This window comes from Salvia miltiorrhiza, chromosome 2 (genome assembly GCF_028751815.1).
Source record: "Salvia miltiorrhiza cultivar Shanhuang (shh) chromosome 2, IMPLAD_Smil_shh, whole genome shotgun sequence".
Classification (NCBI taxonomy): Eukaryota; Viridiplantae; Streptophyta; class Magnoliopsida; order Lamiales; family Lamiaceae; genus Salvia; species Salvia miltiorrhiza.
The window spans coordinates 48,749,331-48,777,190 of record NC_080388.1 but is presented as its reverse complement, the minus strand read 5'-3'; the positions used below and the strand labels follow the sequence as shown (position 1 = coordinate 48,777,190).

Here is a 27,860-nt window from a genome sequence, read left to right as displayed (position 1 = left end):
GCTACTAAATACATTTATAACCAAGTCTTGTTTCTCTCTCTTCTTTCTCTCTCACTCCTCATTTCAGAAACAGAGGACCACGAAATTCCCGGTTCTCTCATACAAGCGCATGGGAGAAAAAAATAAAAACAAAAAAGAAAAACATAAATCACGAGCTTGCTTCAATGACTTCTGGTAAGAACTTACCATCTCATTTTCTAATAATTATGTCTTTGCAGCAATAAATTCAATAAACCTTGAAATTACATAACCGTATATACCATTTATTCTGGTTTCGGATGTGATCACTGTAATTTGCGGTTTATGGAAGGTTTGATCTTCTCCTGTTTAGCGAGTTGTGATATTGATTGATGCAGCCTCAATTCTACGGTGTATTTTTTATTTTATTTTTTGGCAATTTTCATGATATTTGGAATTTGAGACGAATTATGTCGGTAATCGTAAATTCGGTGTATATTTTAGTTTATAAGTTTTTGTTTATGTTGAATTGTACATATTCTGAGTTAGCTAGTTTGATTGTTGCCAGATTATGCGGTCAAACTTGCAGCGGAGCTTGAATCAGCTTCGCGTTTGAGAGCTGCTCAATTCTTGGTGACGCAGAGGCCGTGGCTTGGTAATTAATTTGTTCTCAGTTGTTCTTTTTCTTTGTAATTGAATGGCACGTATTAGTCCAATTCCTATGCCAATTATGCTATGTGTTGTTTTGCACGACTGTTGATTGATTATTCTTTGGTCGTTCAACTGAAACAATTTGTTCTTCCTCTGCAGATCTTTATGGGGTTAATGTCAGACCTGTTACTCCTTTCCGTAGCTTGAGCAAACCGTTTGTTGAAACATCACTTTTACACCGCACCTTGCCTGATGAGTTGCTTTTTGAGGTATGACTCTGCTATGAAGTAGACCCATCTCTGTTAAGTGATGATGATTCTTGATGTCATCAATGGTTTTGTAGCTTTTCATCTTTTCTAGTGTTTTTTTCCCCTTTTAATAATAAATGAGGACATTGTGATTGTAATTTACTCCCTCTGCAGATATTTTCAAAGATGAGTCCTTATACCCTTGGGAGAGCAACTTGTGTCTGTCGAAAATGGAGATATACTATCCGTAACCCTGTGTTCTGGCGAAATGCATGCTTAAGGGCTTGGCAGGTAACTGTATAGTGACTGCCTATCTTTTCATTATTGACGTGTGCTTTTTTCTGTTCTTATATGATTATATATTGTCTTTGCGTTGCAGCTGAATGGAATTGTGGAAAATTATAAGATTCTCCAATCAATGTATCATGGCTTATGGCGGAAAATGTGGCTTTTAAGACCAAGACTTCGGACTGATGGTAAAGTATTCTGTTTGTAACTTTGTGTTTTGCATCATATTCCCAATTTTCCGTAAATCTGCAGTCTGCACCATAACATTGAGAAAAAGTAAAAAATTTCAATGAATCGCATCCAAATCTAGGGGTTGCTCCCAAGTCTAAACCGCTGGTAAGAACCTTTAGGTTTAGGGGCACGGGAAGCATTCCATCCATGCAAAAGAGCAGTTGTTGATATACCATCACTGCTCACTACCACAAGAAGAAAGTAGATGATCCTAATCAAACCTTGAGCATAAGAACTAATCAAACCTTTCAATGTGTTAGCCTAAATGGTATCTGGATTGGTACGGGTTTTGCTTACGCTCTTCAGACTTTGAAAATTGCTTCTAGCGAGTTCTAGTGTTTCCTTCACGTGTTATAAGAATGCCAATGTTATAAATCTTCTACAATGTGTTCATCTTAGATTGAGTTTTGTACATACTGCTAAATTTGTGATTTGGATTTCCAGGGCTTTATGTCAGTCGGAATACCTACATTCGTGCTGGGGTTGCAGAGTGGAGAACCACCAATCCTGTGCATATTGTATGTCATTTTGAGATTCTGATCAAATTATTTGTAGTTCTATGAGAGGAAGGATAATGTCGGAAAGGATTGATATATATATCTATGGCTAATATCAAATGTAAGATCATACTGTTTTATCTCAGTCCAATGAAAGTTTGGCAGAATGCATATAATTTGAACCTAGTAATCAATGAGTACTTTTGGTTGACATGGTTATATTTTTCACATAAACATATAAAATACTAGAAACCTTGTTTAGAAGGAAGAAAAATCAAAATATTGTCTCTGTAGAAGTTAGAGCTGTGGTTTTTCCGTATTTCTCATTTGTTGTTATTTCTGTAATTGTGTAATGGAACTTTTGATCTCATTCTGCAGGTTTGCTATTTCCGCTACATGCGATTTTATCCATCTGGAAGGTTCCTTTATAAGGTCATAATCTAGGACTCGTTATTTCCAAGCTTAGCAATTTCGGAACTACTTTATTATTGGAGAGTCTGATTACCATTATTTTCTCTGGTTTTGTCAACAGAACTCATCGCAAAAAGTAAAAGATGTTGCAAAATACATGAATGTTCGTTCATCAAGATCTGATACTGATAGTGTTTTTAGTGGACAGTACACACTTGCTGAAGATAAGGTCAGTTTCTACTTTTTTTCATCCACTTCTAATTGTTTTTTAATGGTGTAACCCAAGAAGGAGAACTTCATATTTTCATCTTTTGCTGATATGTGATATATAGCTATCCACTGAACTTTCATTTACTTGTATGTGTATTGGGTTAAACTTTTCGATACTGGATATCTGATTTAGTAGTTCCACTTGCAGGTTGAAGCTGCTATTTTATATCCTGGCTTACGCCCAACTGTTTTAAGAATCCGCTTGAGGTATTTCCTAGTTACTCTGTATTTAGTTTTCTTTTTCTAATTGATCCTTTAGCGCACCCACCCCCTAATAAGTTTTTCAAGATAGAGGACATTTTTATCAATCTTTGAGGTCTCATCAGGCCATTTATATAATTAATACGGAGTACATATTAACTTCAATTTATTAAGACCAATTTATACGCCAATCAATCCTTCTATGAGAAAACTATTTCTTTTGTCAACCCTTTGTGTGATAAGTTTTCGAAGCCACTGGTTTACTATAAAAAGTGTTAAATTAAGTAGTTGAGAAAATTTAGTCTCTTGAAACCAAAGAAGTATAAGCTGGAGATATCGGGGGTGGGCTATCTCCAGATTTTAGCTGTTTCTTGGAGAAGTAAAGCCCAAAACACATTTGTAAACACCCTCAATTTGCTAGATTTGACCCAGAGATGCAGTTTAGTTTATAGTCTTTGCAAATTTCTCCTAACTATTTGTTGGTTTGAGTAACTGCTGTGGGTTTGGCGAGTGTTTTTTCTCATACAAGGAACATTGCATGTTTTATAGATCACTGTCACTAGAGGTCTAGAGCAATAGGCAATGAGAGTCTAGCACCTTATTTCTTATTCATGGGAGCAAGAATGAGAGGTCTTGAGTTTGCAGTTAAGGTTGTGATGATCGATTGTACATTCCTTCCTTTCCTTCTATCTCGGGGAGTTAACTACATGTTGCTCATGATGATAAATATCTGCGTGGTACAGGTGCTAAATGAGGTCCATGCCAATGAAATTAGAATTGTGATGCTTCCGGCAGTGTAATTGGGAGTCCTTATCTTTTTACTATAAACACAGTCATATTGTCTTTAGTGATTAGCCCTTTAGGGGGGGTTTGCTTTTCATGATTAGTAAGATGCATGATTAAGTATTTTTATCCTCAATATTAGGATATCTTCAATCTCACCCTTTCAATGGGGATATAAATCAAGAAAAATTAGCTCAAATAATAGGAATTATCAAGGGCTTTGAGATATCGTAAAGTTCCATTCAATCTTAGTAAACAATGGATTAGCCATACGATTTTTATTTATCTAGACTAATCCTAAAAAATGAACACCACCTTAGGGTCCTGCAGGTTATGTTAGTAGGTCATCTTTCAAGACTATTGAATGTTGGCCAATTATTTAGTGTCCACATATATCTCAAAAAATGTAACCTTGTATGTACTATCTTTATGATTCATGCCCTTAAAAATAGGTTAAGGGGGACCATAGAAGGCGCTAACAATAGAATGGATCTGATATCACTTGTTACAAGTGGTGTGAACGATGCGGAGGCCAGTGGGCCGGATGAGGCAATCCTCGGAGTAGTTGAAGGGTGGCAGGAGGATGAAACCCACAACCCCGACGTCCCTGCAGTCTCGCACAAGAGGGGTCTCACGCCCTTCGTCTTTGTCCCATTCGATGAAGTAAGTAAATCCCGATCTATTCCTCATAGAAATCGATGGGCATTCCATAATGTTTAATATTTCAGCTAGGAAAGTTTGTTCCATTGACATGTTGTACGTGTGTTACAGGTTGAAAAATCTGTGTTGAACTTGCCTGTGGAGAAGATGGATTATTTTGTACCTGGTTGATCGCCACCGTATGCTAAGAAGCTTTTTGTGTAAATAGAAAGGATTGTTTTTATGTTAGTTAAATTATTGCTACATGGTATGTACCAACACTTGTGTAATATGCTAAAACGTGTTCTAGTGTTGTATGCAAAGGTTGTGGAAAACTAGTATTCAAGAACTAGACTTGATGATGTGATAATGTAAGAATAAATTAAAGTTTTTATTTATTTATTAAGAATGCAAAAACATCTTCATTGATTGTGTGTGATGACATGAAGCAAGACACAAATTGTGGATAACATTATTGAAGTAGCGAAAATATGATTAGAAGCAACATGAAAGTTGGTGAAGATTGGGATTCAAATATGGCGAGATATATTCAGATGCTGGACTTGGATTCTTCCTTGTGCACGATGGAGTTCCAGTTTGGGTTTCGGGGAAGAAACGTATCCTGCCCATCCATAAATTAGTTACAACTTTTACTCAATTTCAGACAAAAAAAATAAAATAGTGAAACTATATAGGATTAAAAAATAGTGATACAGCTAAAATGTTTCTGATTTTGCAAGAACAATCAACCTGGCTATCTAAAACACATTATCTGAGAATTTGCGTAGCGAGCTCCTAAATTTGATAATTTTGGCCTCAATTTCTAGAAAATGTAGAGTTTGGGGATGGTGTGACCTAATGATAGGATATTTGAGAAAATGTGAGATTAGGAGCTTACCGAAACATAGGAGCAAGTTGGAATGACGGAGAGGGAGTGGTTGTGAGCGTGATTAAAGGCGGCGGCGCAGAGATCGGCGGCGAGGCCTAGCCCCCTCTTGCTGGGCGGCACATACGTATGAGTTATGTCCATTACTTTACTGCCCCTCATCTCGTATTCAAGGTATGCTTTCTTATCTTCCGTCTCGAATTTCTTCTCTCTCTCGTTCCAGACTATCTTCTTCTTCTCCTCCGCCATCCTCTCTCCCCGCGATTACCCAAATTCAGTACACTATTAGTTTTCCTCAATCTTTCTTTCTTCTATAGTGTGTTCTCTTCTGGTGTAAATTTATTTTTCGTTTCTTTTTCCTTATTTTTTATAAAAAAAGGTTCATTTTTTCATTCTTCATACTCCCTCCGTCCGCCAAAAGTGGACCACTTTGGCTAGACACGGGATTTAAGAAAATTGGTAATGATTTTGATGTAGTGGAGAAATGGTCCCACTACTTTATGATATGTGTGGTTGAAATTGAATTTGGGGTGATTTTTTTGTAAATAAAGAGTGTTTGTAAGGATAAAAGATTAAAGTGGATGGTGGGACCATTTCTATAAAAGGAAAGTGGTACACTCTTTGCGGACGCCCAATATAGTAAAAATGGTCCACTTTTGGCGGACGGAGGGAGTATCATTTTTTATTTGTTATCCTTTTATTTTTAGTGTGATGATATATAAATAGTAAAATTATTTTTTATAAAAAATGGAGTAATAAAAAAATGAGAAATTTTAAAGATAATACTTAGAATTCTTTTTCTATTTCATCAATTTTTGACGGACGAAAATACAATAATATCATGTTGACAGCAATACAGCCAAAAAAGTCCACTTTTTCCCCCAAATCGGATCTCCCCTCACAAGCTAAAAGGCCTGTAACTATGCTTCATTAAATGAGGGGAGTGACTGACATATGCTTCCGTAAAAATTTAAGTCAAAAACCCCTCACACACAGTGGAAGTCAAGTTTCCTCTCTCTCTCACACACAATGGCGGACACGAAAGTGGAGACGATAGCAAGGTTGGCGCAGTGGAAAATCGAGAGTTTCGGGCCAACCAACCCGTACAAGAGATCCGACCCCTTCAAAATCGGCATTTGGAACTGGTACCTGTGAGCTACCTCTTTGTACGTATATCTAAGCGTATACACCTCGGCGATCATCAAATTTTCGATCGCTTGTTTCAGGCATTTATCGGTGGAGAAAAACCGCTCCGTTTACATCAGGCTTTTCCCCGAACCGTCTCGACTTTCCAAGGAGCAGCCGCCGCTTGCTCGCTTCGTCATTCGTGTTTCCACCTCCGCCTCCAATCGCAGGCCCTACGTTTCGCCCAGTGCGTATCTCTTTCTCTTCCTTGATTTTTTTTTTCCGATCGATTCAGTATTTTTTTTTTGTGTGTAGTTTTTGTTGAATTTGCTCGGATTTTCTCTCTGTTTCGTTTGTTTATTATGGTTGCTCTGTTTTCGTGAAGATTGAATAGCTAAAATCGTGCAATGTTTAGCTTAAAAAGGTTTTCATTGGGGAAATTTACTCATTTTAAATCTCATTAAATCATTAATGGTTGCATTTCCAAATCTTATCCAATAAACATGTGTGATTACGATTGCCAGCTCAGCTTATCAACACCGGAAAGTTTAACTCGGGTTAGATTTGGAAATTAAAAAATCGATTTATCAGCTATGTTTTTGGTGAATAGTTGGTTTATTTAGATTTTGAAAATGCAGGCATTTATCATGCTAATTTATTATATTTTCCTGAAAAGGAAAAAAATGATATTTTGGTTTAAGACTTTTTCTTTTGAAACCATTTTAGTTTAAGACTTAATGCTGTAGAATTAGCTTCTGAAAATTACGGAATCATTGAAGAGAATCAGTTTTTGAGATAAATTTTTGGGGGAAAGAGATTATGCAAGAAGGGAAGAGATGGTGAAACTTTTGAATTTACTGCGATCATCCATGGTATCAAACAAGGACTCTTTTCTTTCTTTTAGACTTCGATATCATCATAGAATGATAGAATGAAATCTAATTCAAAGGCATTCTTTGTTTTCGTGGCTTGCAAAGGAAACAGAAGTTAGTGATTGTAAATTCACGACATTATCTGTCTCGGCCTTCATGGTGAACTCTTCTGTAATAGTATGCTTCTTTGTTCTTTATTGATTTACTACAGAATGATCAAGTTCCGGTGTAGCAAAAAAAGCGTAAGATAATCATGTAATTTACTAGTAATTAAGAAATGTGATGTCTTTCATTTTTGCGAAGTTTTGTAGCTCTATAGATTGTATATTGTCATCCATTATGTTTTGTTATCCTTCCTTTGTGTGTGTTACATAGATAGTGTGCCTTTTTTTTTTTATTAATGTTTGTTATCCTATGCCTGCAGTTCACGAGAGACTACTTCGTTCTAGTGATGACTTTGCTTGTCCTATTGATATTAACTTTCAAGGACGTTTTGTCATTGACGTTGAGTTTCTGGATCTTAAGATCTGCCCTCTAAATGTGAGTGTTGCATCATATATTTCTATTAGTAGTACAACTATAAGTAGAATTAGATTTGAGATTCGTGCTGAAAGTTAGAGGTACTAATAATGTCAAAAATTAAGCCTCTTGAACTTCAGGGTGGAGAAGGCAGTTCTATATGGCCCAGCGACGGACTGATGCAAAGTCAAGCGAGCCAAAGCACTCTCAGATGTCTCTATCGTATGCTTGATGAGGAGATTCATGCAGACGTCACCATCAACTTATCTGATGGACCTTTACGAGCTCACAGAGCGATTCTCTCTGCTAGTTCTCCCGTCTTTCTGAGCATGTTCCAGCATGATCTCAAGGAGAAAGAGTCTTCAACAATCGACATTCTAGATATGACATCCGAGTCCTGCATGGCCCTTCTCCGTTACCTGTATGGGACGATAAGCCAGGAAGATTTCTGGAAGCACCGGCTAGCATTGCTGAGCGCAGCAAACAAGTACAGCATTATAGACTTGAAGGATGCTTGCGAAGAGAGCCTGCTAGAAGATATCAACTCGGGAAACGTGCTCGAGAGACTGCAAGAAGCTTGGCTCTACCAACTTGATAAATTGAAGAAGGGATGCTTGGTTTACTTGCTTGATTTTGGCAAGATTTATGATGTGAGAGAAGAAATGAATGATTTCTTCAGGCAGGCAGATAGAGAACTAGTTGTGGAGATGTTCCAAGAGTTGCTTGCAGTTTGGAAACCAACATAAAATAAATGATTGTTGTATTTGTGTCTTATGTTTTGTACCCTCTGTTGTAATATATTAATACTCTTACTAATACTCAGAGGTAAAAGAGTGGAGATGGGAAGTCTATGAATGTAATATTATGATGACTGTTGTAATTCAGAAACATGGAATTATATTATAGTATGAGAAGAGAATGATTCATTTCTTCATATTGTAAATCTCAAACTATATTAAACACAATTCCAGCATATGATACAACTGACATTTCCTGTGACAAGGCAAAGCTGAAAAAAATCAGTGACACAGTGGGATTTCTGTCACTGTTTGAACCCAAAAAATTAGGAGGGGAATATTTATTTCAAAAACTGTACAAAGGACAAAAATCTATAAAAATGCAAAGGCTGTGATTTCTGTTATTGTAACTAAGGCTGTGGTGTTTAGACCATCATCCGATTTTCAACTCTGATAATTTTTTGTAGAATTCCACAGGCAAAGCTCTTGAATACCAATGGCTGCTGATGGTTGAAGAAGGAGCAATCAATGGGAGAAAACCAAGTAAGTCTATTGGTCAAGAAAGTTGTATTGTGACTGTATCTCTTTCGATCCTCGTTCGACTGAATCCCTCCATAGCCTATACCTTACTCCCAGCTTGTCATAGGACACTGGCAAGTTCCAAACATTTGCACCGTTGATCATGCGCTCCTGTTGACCAAGTACGAGCCGCAGATCCTCATTCAGAACCTGTATACAGAAATTCGAGGATTTCATGGATCAAAGAGCAAGATATGAGGTGTTTTCAAGATCAATCTTGTTATAGGGACTCTTTACCTTGTCAGCAAAATGTCTCCACAGGTGTTGCATGAAAGGAACGTGTTTCAGAATAGGAGCAAAGTCGAGTGACATTCTGTACAACAGCCTCGTCTTCTGTCTAGAAGAAGGTAAGCAGACGTGAAGTTGGTGAAGATGAGTCGAGCACTCTCTTGCGCTCTGCCCTTCTAATTTCCCAGGCTTGGAGATCCCAATCGTTGATAGCACCATGCAAGGTGGTCGGAATTCCATATCTATGGGATACGGATCCCAGTAACCTTGCAGACTAGATGCCGGTGTCAAAAATTTCACCAAGCTGAGAATAGAAACAACAAGAATAAGTTGTGCTGTGCAATTTTCTTTTGCTTTGTCTGTCATGATATATGAGGTTTCTTGGTTATTTAATGAGATTTTTGGATAGTTTTTCCAGCACTTTCTGGTGATGAGCATACTATGAATGTGTAGATAAGTGAAACACAAACCTCGGAACACTCCATCCCTTAGCAAACGTCGAAGTATGAGTAAAAGGAGCATGTGCAAGATCCAAAAGGTTGTCTAGTAGGAGCCCATGTTCCACAGGAAGTTCCATAACAATCTGTTTTGTTTATCGAGAAGCATCAGAATCAAGAACGAAGTGTTTTCACATTAACAGTGGTTACAGGTAGTAAGCAATAAACTACCTCAGCATGTATTTGAAATCCCGAAGGTGGTAATAGCGAAGGAAGGTTTGCTGTTGGAGGATCATTCCCTGGCCAAATCCAGATCATTCCCTCTTGCTCGAAGCATGGCAGTGCCTTGATCTTCACGTTGAGGAACTTCGTAGAGGGCATTTTCTCACACTTTCCATCAGTAGAGTATTCCCATCCTGATTTATGAAAGATGATCAGTAATCTTCTAATTGGTAATACACTATATAAATGTTCACTAATGTCCTCATAAACTCACCATGATAAGGACACTGTATACGGCCCTCATTAATCGAACCTAAATGGAGCGGGCAGGCCCTGTGAGCACAAGTATTCTGAACACACCCTGGTTTGCCATCCTTTCCGCGGAAAAGAACCCAAGGTTCTTCAAAGCAATCAATTGGCATCTGATACAGGGAATCAAAAACCGGCTATCAAGAAGAAAGAATGATGATAAAAGTGGGAAAAACGAACTTCTACTGTGTAAAGGCTGATCCGGCCGACAACAAATAACAACCAGAAAATTGCAAGGAAGATCGAGTGAAAACAAGGTTTGTGTAGATAGGCTCACCATAGTGTCATCCTTGAGGCCTGCAGAAAAAGCAACGGGATACCAGAAGTTTTTCAGGTGATCGTTGTAAGGTTGGACGGGACCAGACACATTAATGCTTCTCTTGGGCTGCCTGCTCTTCGCAGGTGCAAGAGATGGAGAGGAAGAAGTGCTTGGAGTAGGGAGTAACAATTCGGATCCCGTCGTGTTTCTATCTTGCAAAATTTTATCAGTAACCAGCGTTTCCATGTAGGCTAGTTTGTCTAAAGCAGTGGACACCCTTGCTTCTGATATATGTACCTGTACATATTCAAGATTGCAGCACATATCAGCCTTGAAATTTAATCAGCAGAGCCAAATCTGCTATTATGAAGAACTTTGATTTCCATTACACCTTGCATTCAAATAAAGGATAAATGATACACTAATTTATTCTTGCACACAACAAGTATTACTTTACCTGGTTGTGGGCTTGTGCCAGTGCCTCCTGCAACTCTGCTAGTTCTTTCCGAAGAGTTCCAATAGATTTGAATTCCCGCGCAAGAGGGTTTAATACTTCCACAACCTATATGCAACTTATGGTTTCAGAATTGAAAAGAAATACTATAACAGAAGAGGTATACAGTTCACAATTTTCATACTTCATATGGCATCTGCAGAACTCTAAATTCAACTCAACCATTAAAGAGAAAGATCAGCAACTACATCCTTAAACCATATAGCATAAATGGTAAAAGAGGAGTTAGTAGTTAACCTTTTCATGCAGAAGCATGATTGTGAGAACGTCTTGTCTGGCTTTCCAATCGCAGTATTGTATGTCATATCTAGCCACCTCTAGAGCTTGATTCACGTCGAGAAACTTGCCTTTATACTGAGGGACCTTCAACCGCGGATCTTCCACATCAAAGAGTGAAGTCCAAGGGCTTTTCCTCTCAACCAGCCCACCTTCCTCTCCAATGATAGCAAATACCCCAACCCCTCCCCTGAGACACTGACATCCAAGATGCAGCACAAAATTGAGGATATTTTTACACACATACTACTAGATAAAACCAAATATGAATACATACTTAACACAAATGATCAATCCCTCTCCAATGTCAGTTATATTAAACCAAGATTGGCAACATAGTGCAAAATGATAGTAATCTGATCAGTCAAGAAACTAATGAACAATTTCGTCCATATATTAAAGAAAATCTATAACCTCATTTGATGCTCATCTTCAAATAGTGAGAACCTAAACTAGAATGCTTTACTTCAAAGGTTCAGAAGATTTATTCCTTCTATTATTCCAAAAGCAAAACTCATCAAAGAAACGATTCTCAAAATATTTTTCATATATAGACACATGTCTGTGTGTGTGTGTGTGTGTGTCGAGCTAGCAAAACTTGAAAAATTGCAAGTCTTTGTGGAATAAGCTTCTACTCAACATTTAAAGTAACAAACATCAAGTTTTCTTTCGAAAAGAATACTTACATATCAATTCTGATATCAAAATCTCTACTGCCACCAAAACGCCATACATAGAAATAGAATAGAAAACTAAAATTTGCTAATATGAAAAAATGAAGTGCGCATCACCATGCACGTAGAACTAATCAAGTCCTAATTCTTAAACATAAGCAAGAAATCAAGCAATTAAGTTCCAACTATCGTTACACTTTCATTTCCAATAACGGAACACCTCAACCAAAGCAAAAATCATGAAAACAGAAATAAACAAGCAAAAAATTGAAAATACGAGGCAAAAAAAGGAAGAGAAAATACCTTTCTGGCGTGAAAGTTGTTGGATCGAGAAAGGGAGATGGGAAGAGAAAGAGCAGCAGCAGTAGCAATGGCGGACATGGCAGAAAACGGGTCGGGCCCAGGAGAGAGAGAAAGGAAAACAGAGTAGTTTTAGTGAGAGAGATTAATTAATGGATAAGAGGTCGGTATTTCGCGCGATCTCGGCATGCCTTCTAGAGGCTGCCACGTGGACTGAGCTTCGATTCAGCCTCCCTTCGCTTTCCCACACCACACACCCTATCTCATAATTCTACTTCTTCTCATCATTTTCAAATTTCAACTCTCTTATTTATATTGCCAACTTAGGTACTCATAATATCATTACTTTTAACCTTCAAAAAAAATAATATCATTACTTTTAGTTGGGTGGGTTATTAATAGTAATTTTTTTATATAAAAATTTGTAGCCATTGTGTGCATTTCAGCCTAAGCTTTTAAATGAATCAAATAATTTTGATTTAGTTTGATGTTCGATTCAAATTTTTAGTACTATTTGAATACGAAAATTTATGATTTGAATACAAATATAAATACTTCATCCGTCTATAAAGATTATGTGTTTATTACTATTTTTATGTGTCCGTAAAGATTGTGTGTTTTTCTTTTTTTAGAAACTTCTTTTATACTTTAAACCTCATTCACACTCAATATTTATAAAATACACACCTTTTGCTTTTACAATTTGATGGGCCTAATACTATCATTTAACACTAAAATCACACCTTTCAACCTTTTTATTAAAATATGTGCCGTCCACTCCACCACACATTCTTTGTGGATGGAGGGAGTACTTTTTTTTATATGTAAATATGAAAAATGAGTAAAAAAAATTAATAATTAAGTAGTTTTAATAATGATTTTTAAAATTTGTGTGTAAAATGAGAATTTGTTGAAAGTTCAATAATTTATATGCAATTAACATTTGAAGATTGTTTGTGCGTCATATTGATTTATTCGTAGATCAAGTAGTTAGAACTGGAAGGAAGATATCAACGATCCTATGACCTATAAGTTATCGCATACATGAGAATAAGGTTAAGATCCAGTGAGAATGCTATTTTTCGTGAAAAATGAGAATAATGAATAATTCAATAAAATCTATGAATAGATTAATGTAACACACGAACAACCTATTCAGTTAATGTGGTGAAATTTTACCCCCTACAGGATTCGAACTCGGGTGAGAATGACTATTCGTGCGTTACATTGATTTATTTGTAGATTTTGTTAACAACTTATTTGTTATCCTCATTTCACACAATTAATTCGAATAAATATCAATCATATTGATTTTATATCACATTCCAGATTTATTCTCATTTCTCATTATAAATAACATTTTCATTAAAATATTTCTTTATATATATGCACCCCTTATATATATATATAAATCAAATGAAAATCACTATTTTTCATGAAAAAAAAATAAGACTATATGAACAAACACCTAATATCTAATATCTATAAGCTAAGGTAAAAAAATTAAAATACATTTTAAAAATCTTTTTCAACCACTAACCCTATATCCCAAATCATGCAATGTAATTTATACAATATAATAAAAAAGAATTTTTTTTTTCCCTTCATTTTTTCCCTCCCTTTTTTCTCTCCCTTCTTTCACCAATTTTTTTTCACTATTTTTCTCTATCTTTGAAAAAAATATTCAATATGCATCTTAAAATTAAGTTCGTGACAAGATCTTTAATATGGTACAAAAATTATCAAAAATAAATTAAAAACGAATGAGTTATGAAAAATATAAAATTGAAAATATTTTATTTTCTCTCTCCTCATTTACTCATTACGTATAACATTTTATTTATGTTTGTGTATGAAAATATTTATTTATTAATTAAAATATACTATCCTTCGTCCCATTACAAATGTCTCATTACAGATATCACATTCCTTTTTTGAAAATATATTACCTCTCTATACCTAATATTTAAATAATTTGCATCAACCCATTTTATCTACTTTCTACACATTTCTTAATCTCCGTGCAAAAAAATAATGGAACATTTGTAATGGGACAGATGGAGTATTTTAATTCTATTTAATATTTATATTTATTTATTTAAATACGTCGTTCAATTTTAATGTTTGTCCTACATCGTAGGGAATTTTAATGTACGTACTAGTATGTAATTCAATATGTAATAGGGAAAATATTAAATTAAGGTAAGATTAAGTAACAAATAGTTACTCTTGAAATATTATATATAAATTAAAGAAATTAAAAACTTCTTGTATCATAAAAATAACACAAAAATAATTAATAACTTCAAATTCTTATCATAAATGTAATTATGCTCTCACTTTGATCACTGTCATTTCAAGCTCTTCAATTCAAATAGTAAACTAGAGTTTTATTGAATTTCACTGTTCAAAACTCTAAACCAAACGGCAAAGTAGAGTACGATATGATTGAATAATATCTTGCAATTGAATAATATCTTGCACTCCATTTTAGAATTTTAGAGTGCACTTAACTGGAGATGCATGCTTTCAAAACTCAGTTGACAATTAATTCAGGAAATAATCTTTGCGAAAAAAGTATTTCATAATCCAAAATGTCATTTAGGCCAAAAAAAAAAAGAGAGAAGAAAAGAGAGAAAAGAAAATCCTTGATTGATTTGAAGTGAGAAATATATATTGCGATTTTAGTCTTGAAGAAATTATGCTTATCTGATATCTCCATGTTTGACTGAGTTGAGTTGGACATCTACTTTGTAAACAATTTTTCAGAACCCAACCATCCAAAAAAATTATAAAATTATGTGTAAATGTCGTTTAATTTGAGAATATTGATAAGCTTGGAATTGGTAAAAGGAAGAGTGAGTAATTAATTTGTAATACATACGATTTAATATCAAAATGAGTATAAATTAAGAATTAAAGTTAGAATAGTGGAGGTTTTAAACTTTGGAGGAATCAAGATTTTAGCATATCATCTTCAATTCTTCATGGCATGCAAAATATTCACTCATTTATTCGAAAATATATAAATTATGAGCGTACTGAAAAATAAAGGCTAATTTTTTTAGGAGGTAAATTGCCATATCCAGTTCTAAATTGTTGCAAGCAGAAATTAAACTTCAATATTGTGTCACTCAGCAAGGCTGATATCTTATCTTAATATATATTCACATCAATTGAATTATGCTTCGAAACAAGCAAATTGAAAGATAGGTTATGGGACATGTGTTTCTTGCATTTTGCTGGTCTAAGATATGATGCATTGCAAGAAAAGCTCTTTATGATCCATGATGCTTCATTTAGTATAGTACTTCTACCAATTTAATGCATGATAAGACTATGACTTTATGAAAAATATCTTGTGGCTGATATTTAGAATTTTGAGACTAGAAGATCATTCATAAATCATAATGAATTCGAACATTAAATGAAATTACTGGCTACAATTAATAATAATAAAAAAAAGGCCCAAAGAGGAAAGTGAGGAGAGATGAGGTAGAAATTAATTTCATAGCCAACCTTTAATATTTATAGCATCAAAAAAATATAATCCCTCCTTTTTCAAGTGTTCTATCGATAAAAAAATATTACTCCACATACCAAGGAATAATGAAATATTACATCTGTGCCCATATTTATTACTCCCTCCGTCCCACTCCAATAGGCTCACTTCTTTTGGGCACGGAGATTAAGAAAACTTACTTTTTAGTAGGAAAATGGTAGTAAAGTGGTGTGGTCCACACCAATTAAGTACAACTTTTTTACCCAAAAAGGAAACTGAGCCTATTGGAGTGGGACAACCCAAAAAGGAAACTGAGCCTATTGGAGTGGGACGGAGGGAGTAGTATTTTCAAAGTCTACTAAATTTTGTTCACCTAAAAGTTCTACTACTATTTTTTTTTCAATTACTTTAGTTCTCTTTTGACTTATCCGATTGTCTGCTCAATGTCGAAAATTCAAAAGATACACCATCAATGTCCCTATTGGCTATTGCATTAAAATTGTTAAAGTTTAATTACCTAAAAGTATGACAGTTTTTTTAAAAATTCATATGCTACTAATAATTTCGTCGGACGCCAAAATTTTAAAAATGATGAATAATTAGTTTCACTTTTTGTTGGGCCATTTTCCTGGAGCGTTTTATTTGATGGATAAAATTGATAAGATTGTAAGGTAATTAAATAATTTATTTAATTTTGAAGTGATAAATAATCATTCAATTAAATGATTAGGTAGAGTGCAGGGTGAATCATGCAAACCAAACGTCTCATTACAAGTTTAAGGAGCGTTTACTTTGCATGATTGAGTATTTTTATCCTTAATAATAGGATTCCTCCAATCCCATCATTTCAATGAGATAAGAATCAAGCAAACTAACTAAATGATAAAAATAATCAAGGGTCTTGGGATATCTCAAAGCTCTAAACAAGGGATTGACCTTTTTATTTTTATCTATCAAGATTAATCCTCCAAAGTAAACGCTCCCTTAGTATATATTACTTCCTCCGTCTCATTACTTTTGAGCACGAAAATTAAGAAATGTGTAATTAGTAGATAAAGTGGATTGATGAAAATTATTTAAATATTAGGTATAGAGAGATAATAGGTTGACAAAAACAGAATAAAATATTTGCAATGTGACATCCCATTATGGAAAGTGAGACATTTATAATGGGACGAATGGAGTAATTATTAGATAAAAGCAGAGTCTAATTTCTTTTGAGAAGCAAGAAACCAATTATGCAATTTTGATAAGATTGATAGGATTTGAGCAGTGATTAAATAATCCTCTCAATTTTGGTATGATAAATAATCACTTAATTAGTTGATTAGATGCGGACCGAATAATTAATCACGAGCCTAATTATGCAAATCAAACACTTGATTAAGGTGAATTATTTTATCAATCATGTCTTATCACTCAAACCAAACACCTCCAATATGTATATATAATATATATGTGATAATTTTAAATATTTTAATTAACATTGTTATAATAAAGTATAAATTTATTACTCCATAGAAAGCGCATGCAATTCGTTGTGGCATCTATTATTTATAGCAATTGTAGATGAGATTCTGAATATAGAAACAACACGTTTATTTGCCGTCAATTAGTTGTAATTAGTAATCGCCAACTGCTACTTTCTAGAATTCTATACCAAATCAATAATTTATTGTTAATATCTACATTATAATTTAAAAATGTATTGATGCATTTTCTCAAAAATACAGCCACATATATTTTTCTAGAAAACATGCATTTTGTGCTCACAAAAAACTAATTAGTGCATTGAATTATTAGGGGGAAGTGTAACAAATGGTTTGCGATATGAACAAAAAACATATGCTATGAGTCAACAAGAGAAAAATTCCTTCATCAAAGTGCATGTAATAGCAAATTTCAGAAAAATACTCTCCCTTACAATTATACATTTCTTCAATTTTTGATACATCCCTGAAATATATGCACTTTTTATTTTTAGATATTACTCACACATAATTTGACAATTTTATCCTTGATCAAAGGCCATTTCTTCATTATCAATTAATATTCTCAATGTGAGATCATTTCTTCACTATCAATACCCTCAATAATTTTTTCAAGAACATTTTATTAAAACTCATTTCAAAAAGTTTCATGCATAGGTATAGAGTAATTGATTTTCTATGGATCCCAGCAACATGATCCATTACACTAATGATCGAGAGTGTTTGTTGTTAAATTAAAGAACGTTTGAATTTCACAGTATATTCTTTTTTTGATGTAGTGCTCCTAATTATGAACTAGATATACATTAGTTGGTTGTTGTATGATCTTTTAATTTCTTTATTTTACTCGTATACTTTATCAACAAAAGAAATATATATATATGAGCTTCTCAAACCCGCGTTCATAAAAATGTATTGACATGTTCATCTATTAGATTGCTTCTTAACTTCTCAACAATATAGAGCTTCTCAATTGAACCACTCCCTATATATATATATATATATATATATATATATAGGGGGCCGCTCCAATGAGACCCCCTAATTTTAGTGAGATCTAGGGCACGATCTGGTGCGTTTATTTTATCAATCCAATGGCTAGATTTTTTTTCTGATTTTGTTTATTATTTAATTCTATAAAGGTTAGATGTGTCCATAACATTTTTATAACTACCGAAAATAATTCCTTCCATATCTATTCCAAATCTTTTATATGATTATTAGATTTCTCTCTCATATATTACGCATATATTTTAATAAAAATAATATGGAATATATGCACGAAATATAACTTATACAATATGAAACAAATATATGCGTATTTTTTTTATTAGATTATTATATTCTTTCACAATCTGTAAATTTTTTATATTCTACTGCATTAATTTATGTTAGTTCATTTTTTATTGTTACATTTTTATTTGTTATTTTGAAAAAGTATCTCTATTTAACTACAAATCTATACGGTCATGTTTGTTCATATGTATTGTTTAAAAATACAATATCCAATAATATTATTTATCCACCAGACATAACTTATTCAACAATTTTCTTATATTATGTGATTTCATAATAGTAAGTCATTGCACGTTTATTCAAAATGTTTAATGAATATTGTATAATACGTAATGAATAAGATTATAATACATGATGAACAAGATCGGATTTACGCATTGAATTCGATTACAATAGAACTAAGTTGCGGAAAATAGTTTTACATTATGATATTTTATGCTAACAGTTAATGAATAAAGCGTATAATCATTAGAATAAAACATATTATGTAGTGAATATAAATTAGTTTATTTATTCATATATTTTATGTGGTTACGGTTATGAATTATGATTAATGAATAACAATTATATTCATTAGAATAAAACATGATATGTAATGAACAAGTTATTAATCATTGTGTACCTTTGTAATATTTATAACAAATATTTATAAATAAGACTTTCTCCGAACTGAATAACGTGCTCATAATTTAATGAATAATGTATATATTTATGAGAATAAAACATAACATGTAGTGAATATAGATAATTTTTTTATGTATATGTGATTACAATTATAAATAACAATTACAGTAATGAATAAATATACAACAAACTAATGTCGGTCAATGACCTAATGCTAGGATCGACTAAGCGATGTCGAATGTATAATACATAAAAAAAAGATGTCGAATGAATAAATTTATTTTCTAATGTATAATACATATGTTTAACTGAATATTACAAAACTACTGTCAAATAACACATCTTCGATCAGTTTTTCTTTACCCTTCTTTTACATTTTCCAGCCGTACGTGATGCATCGGATTTTGCCTGAACCAGGTTCTGAAAAACAAAAAACTTATAATGTTCTTTGGAACCTTCGTATTTCGCCGCTTGTTCAGCAAGTTCACCTTCTTCTTCAACAAGCTTTTTTGATCAGTAAAAAAGGCACTTTAATAAAAGGATCTTTGGTACCAATAGTACCAATTACCCCAAAGAGAAGAGCGTTTACAACAAATAAAGGAAAAGAACCGAAACCAGAAGGAGAATCACATCTTTTTCCAAAGCTAGGTCTCTAGCAGCTAAACCACAAAATTAATCCAACACCTTTTCCATAGAGAACCAAGTTCTGAAGTCTTCTTCAACAAGTTGATGATGAGATTATTCAAAATCCTAGAGGAAATTGCATAAGAAAGAAGAAAGGGAAAATTTCTGGTACAAAAACAAAAACAAGATAAACAGAATTCATTCTTCACACCTATTTGCAAAGAATCGAAAAACAAATGCAACATACAGTACAAAATCAGAAAACAAAAGAAAAAATACATTCTCATAAAAAAATAAAACCAACAAAAAGAGAATTCTTTTTCCACATCTATTTGCATAGAATCGGAAAAAAATCAGAACTTTGAACAACAAAGAAATACAACACTAATAACAACAAACCTCCATGTTTTCGATGAACTCACTATTTTCACCTCTTTTTAAATGAGATCCACTCCTTCAAAAGTGAAAAAAGAAGCACAATTAATCGATTCTACAGATCTTGTTGAACAAAATGAGATTCGAAACTTCTGGAATAAATAAACGATTGAAAAACGAAAAAAGAAATTTCCTTTTTATCGCAACTTACTTTTCATGCCGCTTGTTTACCACGATGATCTTCGTCTTCACCGCTCGACCAAATCTGAAGAAGCCGCTTGTTCCGCCTTTGTATTTCGCCGCTGACGGGAATAAAATGAAAAGGAAGAAATCTCTAATTGCAAATGATTAAGGAAAAAAATGTAAAATGAAACCAACGAAAATTTTGGAGCAATTAATTCACCACCGATTTTTGTGGGATTAGTTGATACACGTTATTGCATAATTTACTGAATAGCCCTTTTGTTAGTGTGAACGCAGAAGTCAATTTCCAGGAAAAAATAAGATTAAATAATTCCCAAAAAATATACACGGTTGGATCAATGTAATCCTATGGTTATTATATGATCTTAGTCCTAACACTTAAGAGGGGGTCTCATTGGAGCGCACCCCTATATATATATATATATATATATATATATATATAGGGTGCGGTTATAGTGAGAACCACAATTATCGTGAGAACATAAGAACCAATAAAATTACTGCATCTGCTATACAAAATTAATGCATCCGCTATTAAATTTAATGCATTAAAAAAAAAATTTGCTCCCTTCAGGTTTCGAACCCAACATCTGTATCCATCCATCAAGATGATGCATCCACCGTAGATCTTGATGATCGAATGGCTTAAAATGGTTCTCTGTTCTTATTTTATTAGTGGTTCTTATTTGAACCTCTCCCTATATATATATATATATATATATATATATATATATATATAGTATATATATATATGAGTTATATAGGGGAGGACTAAAATAAGTACATTTTTTAAGATATAAAATAAGAATCATTTTCAACCCTTAGATCCTTAGATCATTAAGATCTACGGTTGATTCATCATCATGTTGGATGAATTAGTGGTCCTGAGTTCGAATCTCAAAGGTAGCAAAAATTTATTTTTCGCAATTCATACCTTTATACAACGAATTCATACGAGTTCTACATAAATTCATACATTTTTTATAAGGGTAAATATCATGAAAACCTATTAACTATATCCACTTTATCAAAAATATCCTGAAACTTTCAAAATGTTCTTTAAACCCTCAAACTATCAGATTTTTATCAAATATATCCCGCATCTATTTTTCGGTCACCAAAAACGTGATAGTGGCTTGTCGGATGCCACAATGTAATTTATATTCTATTTTTTTAAAATGCAATGGTAAAAATGACGTCATTTCCTACCATATCATTTAAAAAAATCCACTCTGAAATTTAAAATTCATTCCTATCGTGTTTGAAATTCACGCTAATAACCTAGAATTAGGGATAAACACGATAGAATATGATACGAAACGAAGTTGTTTTTTCCATGTTATTTAAAAAAATAGAATATAAATTACATTGTGGCATCCAGCGAGCGACATCACGTTTCTGGTAACCGAAAAATAGATACGGGATATATTTGATAAAAAATTGATAGTTTAAGGGTTTTAGAGAACATTTCAAAAGTTTCAAGGTTTTTTTGATAAAATGGGTATAATTAAGGGGTTTTCATGATATTTACCCTTTTTATAATTCTAATTTTTTTATTTTAAGAGATACTCTCACGGTAGCACTTCCCAGTTATATATAAATCAAGATTTGTGATACATGAAAATGGAAGATATGAGGAAATTAAGTAAATTAGCTAAAACGTCAATGTACTACTAACATGTCTTTGAAGCCCATTTGGCAACATTTAATAATTAAGTTTAACTGTTCTCAAGGGAACACCAAGCGGTGCGACCTCTTGTGTGAACAGTGAGATCCTGGGTTCAAACCCCGTTACCCCTCCCCAACTCCCCCAAGTAAAAAAAAAAAAAAGACTCGAACTGACTACCTAACCTCCCATTAATTTTGACAGCCAATTTTGCCTATTTTAATGAATTAATTTTGTCTAGCTAGTTGGAATCTATATACTAGGATAGTAGTATATCATTGCTTACTAAACTTTGCAAAATTTAGAGCCAATTTACTGCCAACACAACCGGTATTCGTTTCTCTATGTGAAGCAAGTAATAATTGTCAAAGAATTGAATTATTGATCTTTAATTTTATTTTTCTTGTAATAATACATACAATTTGATTTACTCTCCCACAGACAAAAATATCATCTCAATTAATGGCCATCAATATCATTGGCATGATCCATAAATTAGAAAATGCCAAAAAATGCCAAGTATAGTGCAACCACTACTACTGTGCTACTACCACACAATTGCTTCTATGACCCCATTAAATAGGCCCTTGGTTAATGGCTACCTATATACTTGAAAGACAAACACTTGGGATTAGGGCCTCATTAAAATTTAAGTAGGTTTAGTAATTCAAAATTACTCTCCATAGTCTCTGAAAAATAGTCAATTTTTGTTATTTTAATACATTCATAAAAAATAATTCGTTTTTATTTATAGACATTACTCCACAACATATTATTCTCAATGTATTTATTTATTTATTCTATTACATGTTAGCTTCTTTCTCCACTCACAATACAAGTAATTATCATCATTAACATTACCTTTTAGGTTCCCTTAAAAAAAAAACATTACCCTTTAAATGAGACATTTTCTCCATTCACAATATACTCAAACTACTTTGATTAAAACTCGTGTCTTCTTCTTCCAGAACTAATTTTTTGGAACAAAGGAGTACCTTATAGTTAATTTAGTAATTATAATTATGATTTAGCAATTTATTTAAATAAATCGAATTAAAATAAAAAGCACCGCACTGTGTGGACTGCAGTTCCGTTTGGATCATCGACAAACTTAGTTTATTCATTTGAGAATCATATAGTATGACTCTACGAGGCTTTGCTCAAACTGAAAAAAGTAGAATATCACAAGCTAAATATTCTATCAAACATCTACACATCATTGTTACGCATCAATGAAATAGCAGATTTCACTTATGAAAATTCACAAACAAAAAAAACATGGTAACAAAACACAATACTCAGCATACTCTTGGAACAAACAAGAAGAAACCATTTGAACTCAATAAGCTTTTGAGCAATCCATACATTTTCACAAAGCAATTGCCAATCAAACAGGATTTAATCAGCAAAGAAATCCTCTTCATACCTAAAAAACAGAGAAGCTGCCCTAATCTTGCCTGTTAACAAGCTCGACGCCGCTCTTGCTTCGAGAGAAAAACTTCCCAAAACCATTCCTGCTCTTGGCCGCAGTCAGATGGTTGGTTAACAAAGCAAAGGGTGCCGGAGCTTCCTCGCTGCTCCCGTTACCCACATTACCACCAGGCCCGTCCCCCGTCCTTGTAGAATGGCTCGTTTCATCCTTTGGCATGTCAGCACCACTCAGCGTGCCATTAGAGAACCCCGGTATGTTGGTCGTGTCAATCAAGAAATCCTCCAACGTCGCGAGGGATTTGAGCTGCATTCCAAGAGATGCTATTGTCTTCTGGCACTCCGCGAGTTTATCAGCAGCCACGGCTAGATCCTCCTGCAGCAAAAGAGTACAGCAAACATTGCGTAAAGCATATTAAAAACGTGGATGGAACGAAGCATTTTGCACTCCTAAGGCAGGCAGCCCTAACCTGTTTTATCTTGAGTTCACCATTTGAATTTGGTGGTGTGTTTTTCTGCAAAACACTTACGGTCTCCAGCTCTCGACACTTGACCGATAGTTCTGCTGATAACGTACGTTCGCTTTGGATTTCTGTGTTCAGAAGATCGACATTTGCAGACATGGTCCTTGCTTCTACTTCCATGCCAATGAGTTGAGACTCGAGCAGCTCCTTAGCCTCGTTCACGGCCTTCAGCTCCTTCTGGAGTTCATCCGTCTTCGTTTCAGCTGCCTTGACCAATCCTTGACTTTCATCTAAAGCAGCCTCGAGTTCAGCCTTCTCGGCTTCCATCTGCTCCAACTTCTTTTCCAACTCAGCTACTCGTTGAGTCATTGAATCGAGCTCAGCTCTAAGCGGATTAACCATGGAAACTGATTCACCCGAAGTAGATTCAGACGCTGTAAAAGGGGTGTTGCTCTTAGTATCAGGTAATGCAGCTAGGCGCTCCATCTCGAGAAAATCATCCATCATATCAAATTCAATGGAGCAGGCCGTTAGACTACTTGCCAAGAGTTTCTCGTTTTTGAATTGATCGAGCTCTGCAATCAAGGCTGATGCCCATGAGTCCGAGCAGCTTGGTTCAGACCCGTTTCTGTCCACATTACACGTCCTACAAGCATCCATCTCTACTGCATTCAGCCTCTCCCCACTATCCGAGTGACTATCCGTTAAAGATTCAGCATAAAAATGGGAAGTCGGGGCGAGCTTCAAATTGTTCACGGGAGATGATTTTCGAGCAAGAGATTGAAGCCTCCTGCATTCAGCTTCAAGCTTAGCAACCTTTTTAATACTCTCCAACTGCAGCTTGCTCGCAGTTTCTGCAGCTTGTATGCTTAAATCCCTTTCGATTATAACACTTTCCAACTCCTTGCAGCGAGCCTTCATCTCTTGCTTCAGAAACAAGTTCTCTTTCTCCACACTCTCAAGAACTAGAAGAGACTTGGGGTTATTAACAGAAGAATTTTCGCTTTCTTTTGCTTCTGTTCGTGCCTGGAGGTGAACAATTTGCTTCTCGAGTTCAACTTTTCTGGACTCCCACTCCCTATTTCCCTCTGCTATGGCATCAGAGATTCTTTTTTCCTGCTCGTCTCGTCCTTGTCTCAGCTGTCTTACGCATTCCTTGAGAGCACCATCGAGATGGCTGACTCGAACTTCCAAGTTCACATTCTGCTGCAACGCAATCTCGAGCTGCTGCTTCAATGCTGACACTTCATTTTCTGCCTTCTCCCACCCTTGTTATGCAGAATTAGTTATTAAAAACAAATGTATTACCACTATTTGTAAGAGCAACTAAAGAGAAAATTGAGCAACAAGCGTCACGTAAAAGCTCACCAGCAACAGCTTCTTCAGCAACTTTCGCATGCTGCTTGACGAGTTCTTCTTTAGCACTGACATTCACAAGAGCAGCTGATAACTTCTCCGTCAGCCTCTTCATGTTTTCTTTCACTTCGTCGTCAGTAAATGAGAGTTTAGACGTTATTTCTGGCGACTGTACGCTACCATTTGGAGATTCTCTCGATGCATCCTGCTTCCAATAAATAAAAAGATCAAAAGATGCCGACGCAAATGTACTAAGAGAACCCAACACATACAAATTCCTTTCCTTCACAATTTGTCATCGAGCTCTTTCTAACCACTTCCATTTCCCTTTCTCGAAACAAATATACACCATGCTCATCGAATACCAAAGCAATTTACACACATGTTTGAGCCTACACGAATATACACATCACAATTTCAGACATGGTGATCCTAGTTATAACCATGCTCACCACAATGTTGTAGATGAAGAAACCAGCCATCGTAGTTTAAGCAATGCACAGATTGAGTTTCAACAGCAACACAGCGATTCAATACCAACATACTGGCTTTCAAAGAAGCAAACACAAATCAATTGTGCTTTACTTCTAATTGAATATTTCAACACTATGTCAGTTTATTACACACACACACAGAGTAAGCATAACAAGTAGAATAAACTATGTCAGCTGAGGACGAATGTATATTAATTTCAAATATAGTGATCCTAGTTCTAACCATTCTTTATAGTTTAAGCAATGTTGCTTATGGGAACTCATAGAAAGCAGACAGATTCGAGCTTCAACAGCAACACGACAATTCAATACCAACATACTGGTTTTCCAAGAAGCAAACAGAAACCAGTTGTGCTTGACTTACTAATTGAACATTCCAAACACTAAGTCAGTTGATTAAACACACACACACACACAGAGTAAGCAGAACAAATAGACTAAACTATGTAAGCTGGGACGCACGCATATCTACCTGTTCGTCCGAGTATCTCTCAGAAGGAGAAGAAAATGATCCTGAGCTTTCACTTTCACCAGGGCTCCTCTCAGAAGATTTTCTCTTCCACAGCCATTTCTTCTTTTCCATCTTTATCTTCAATGAAACACTACTTTAAATCCTAAAATCATTACAAATCAAGGAAATTAATAGGCAAAATGCAAACTGGTATTGAGAAGCCACGAACTAGAATCAACACTAATTGATTCAATCTTCAAGAGATGAATTCGGATTGAACTGCTGCAGTCTTTGCTTCCAATCCAACTACATAAATTAAGTCAAGACTTCACTCCTTCTCAACATTTACGAAAATGAAATCAAACCAACATTTCCTGTGAGAATCTTCCTTTAAACCGAAGTCTACTTTTATGAAGAATATAAATAAATTATAAAATTATAAATGAATAATGAGACCCACGAAGCAATTCGCACAATAAAGAGCCATTGTTGCAGAAGCCAATTTAGAGCTTTCGAATTAAATCAAGGAAATAATAAAACAAGAAGATTATTATTGACCTAATCTAGAGATAGAGATCAGAATTTAGTAGCAGAAACATTACCTGGAACAAGAATTCCTTAAGAAAAAATCTGAATTTCTTTCTCAAAAAACCCAAATTCCACACATCAAAAATCAGTATCTTTTTCTGGGTTCACATTCATCTCAGCGAAAAAATTGAATCTTGAAAAAGATCTGAAGATAATCAGCAGTAATAACTTGAGATTCCAAGCCACGCACCCATTTTCTTGTAAGCTATTAACAGATAATAAGTCCCTTTCTTAAATTCAAAATTACAGTTAATTTTTCTCAAATCGTCAAGGACCAGAGCATGTGCTGCTAAGATCACTATTACTATTATCCAGCTTCTCCAAAAATATACATATATAAATAAATTAATTTGAATTTTGTTGTTTTATTTGTTTGAAATCACTGTTGTCTTATTCCCGCCCAACATAAGGGGAGCGTCAGGCGCACTTTAATTACTCCTTCACACGGTACCTTTTCGGCGTTCATAAATATTCAAAAGTTTGAAAAAAGGTAAAATGAAAAAAGGGCTAAAATTTCTTATAAAAAGAAAAAAAGAAAAAAGGGCTAATATTAAAGAATACTCTCTCATTTCCCATAAAAGTTACTGCTGCTCCTTCGTCTCTGATGGACACAAAATTTTAAGACAAAAGACAAAAATAAAAATAAATGAGATATTATTATTGATAATACAATCCAAAAATATAAAGTAAAGTTTTCTTGGGACAATCCAAAAAAGAAAGTTAGGAAGTTATTTGAAGACGAAAAGAGTATAACTTTTTTCATTTTTATCAGTCTCATAATAATGTATCACGTCTATATTGATATATGACTCTACTTTATCTTTTTAACCACAATCACCCACATTCAATTCAACCATAACCACTCATTTTTATGTGATGAGATCCTTTCTCCACTCAACAACAATTATCAAATATTTTATAAAAATATTTCGATCAGGCGAGCTTCATAATCAGGAACCTCCTCAACTGTAAGATAAGTGTAACCCTACGTATTGCCTTGATATCATACCATTTCATAAATCAAACTCTAGAACTGCAGTTGTAGGCATGAATCTCATGAACCATCCTTAAGATGTGGTAATAGCTGCGCAAACAAAAACACAAAAAAAGATCAAGCGCACCTGTGGGAGGAGAGGTAATCAAAACAAAAAGAAAATGAAAACACAGAAAAGAAAGCAACACAA

The 27,860-nt window shown here is 34.3% G+C and overlaps 5 protein-coding genes and 1 long non-coding RNA gene across 12 annotated transcripts; 2 read left to right on the top strand and 4 right to left on the bottom strand.

The window, feature by feature from the left end:
• On the top strand, window positions 1–4,606 carry LOC131011882 (F-box protein 7). Its single transcript, XM_057939773.1, has 11 exons — window positions 1–174; window positions 527–613; window positions 769–878; window positions 1,032–1,148; window positions 1,237–1,333; window positions 1,821–1,894; window positions 2,252–2,305; window positions 2,406–2,513; window positions 2,703–2,761; window positions 3,991–4,201; window positions 4,310–4,606. The coding sequence occupies exons 1-11, from the start codon at window positions 165–167 to the stop codon at window positions 4,367–4,369; spliced, it is 987 nt and encodes a 328-aa protein (XP_057795756.1). The 5' UTR covers window positions 1–164; the 3' UTR covers window positions 4,370–4,606.
• Window positions 4,550–5,469, bottom strand: LOC131011884 (acetyltransferase At1g77540). The gene is made up of 2 exons (XM_057939774.1): window positions 5,076–5,469; window positions 4,550–4,799 (listed from the first exon to the last, which is right to left on the bottom strand). Exons 1-2 carry the CDS (start codon window positions 5,310–5,312, stop codon window positions 4,728–4,730), a joined length of 309 nt encoding a protein of 102 aa, XP_057795757.1. The 5' UTR covers window positions 5,313–5,469; the 3' UTR covers window positions 4,550–4,727.
• On the top strand, window positions 5,096–8,513 carry LOC131011881 (BTB/POZ domain-containing protein At1g21780-like). Of its 5 annotated transcripts, none has more exons than XM_057939772.1 (5): window positions 5,096–5,237; window positions 5,915–6,214; window positions 6,290–6,435; window positions 7,485–7,600; window positions 7,705–8,513. In XM_057939772.1, the coding sequence occupies exons 2-5, from the start codon at window positions 6,093–6,095 to the stop codon at window positions 8,323–8,325; spliced, it is 1,005 nt and encodes a 334-aa protein (XP_057795755.1). In that variant the 5' UTR covers window positions 5,096–5,237; window positions 5,915–6,092; the 3' UTR covers window positions 8,326–8,513. The 5 variants fall into 5 exon arrangements, with proteins under 5 accessions (XP_057795755.1, XP_057795754.1, XP_057795752.1 ...); XM_057939771.1 differs by having other exon boundaries at window positions 5,097–5,237; window positions 6,039–6,208; window positions 7,720–8,513; XM_057939769.1 differs by having other exon boundaries at window positions 5,097–5,237; window positions 6,039–6,208.
• On the bottom strand, window positions 8,488–12,397 carry LOC131011880 (chlorophyllide a oxygenase, chloroplastic-like). Its single transcript, XM_057939767.1, has 9 exons — window positions 12,118–12,397; window positions 11,102–11,338; window positions 10,808–10,912; window positions 10,369–10,647; window positions 10,057–10,204; window positions 9,792–9,976; window positions 9,594–9,706; window positions 9,133–9,427; window positions 8,488–9,045 (listed from the first exon to the last, which is right to left on the bottom strand). Exons 1-9 carry the CDS (start codon window positions 12,193–12,195, stop codon window positions 8,866–8,868), a joined length of 1,620 nt encoding a protein of 539 aa, XP_057795750.1. The 5' UTR covers window positions 12,196–12,397; the 3' UTR covers window positions 8,488–8,865.
• A 6,890-nt stretch (window positions 12,398–19,287) lies between these two features.
• Window positions 19,288–20,462, bottom strand: LOC131011879 (uncharacterized). Its single transcript, XR_009097132.1, has 3 exons — window positions 20,237–20,462; window positions 20,050–20,104; window positions 19,288–19,776 (listed from the first exon to the last, which is right to left on the bottom strand). It is a non-coding gene; the product is annotated as an uncharacterized LOC131011879 (long non-coding RNA).
• A 2,742-nt stretch (window positions 20,463–23,204) lies between these two features.
• Window positions 23,205–27,009, bottom strand: LOC131011878 (filament-like plant protein). 3 transcript variants are annotated; one of them, XM_057939763.1, is made up of 5 exons: window positions 26,691–27,009; window positions 26,110–26,251; window positions 25,156–25,348; window positions 23,794–25,055; window positions 23,205–23,699 (listed from the first exon to the last, which is right to left on the bottom strand). In XM_057939763.1, exons 2-5 carry the CDS (start codon window positions 26,218–26,220, stop codon window positions 23,343–23,345), a joined length of 1,923 nt encoding a protein of 640 aa, XP_057795746.1. In that variant the 5' UTR covers window positions 26,221–26,251; window positions 26,691–27,009; the 3' UTR covers window positions 23,205–23,342. The 3 variants fall into 3 exon arrangements, with proteins under 3 accessions (XP_057795746.1, XP_057795747.1, XP_057795748.1); XM_057939764.1 differs by having other exon boundaries at window positions 26,110–26,394; window positions 26,691–26,995; XM_057939765.1 differs by having other exon boundaries at window positions 26,110–26,226; window positions 26,691–26,995.
• Window positions 27,010–27,860: the final 851 nt, after the last annotated feature.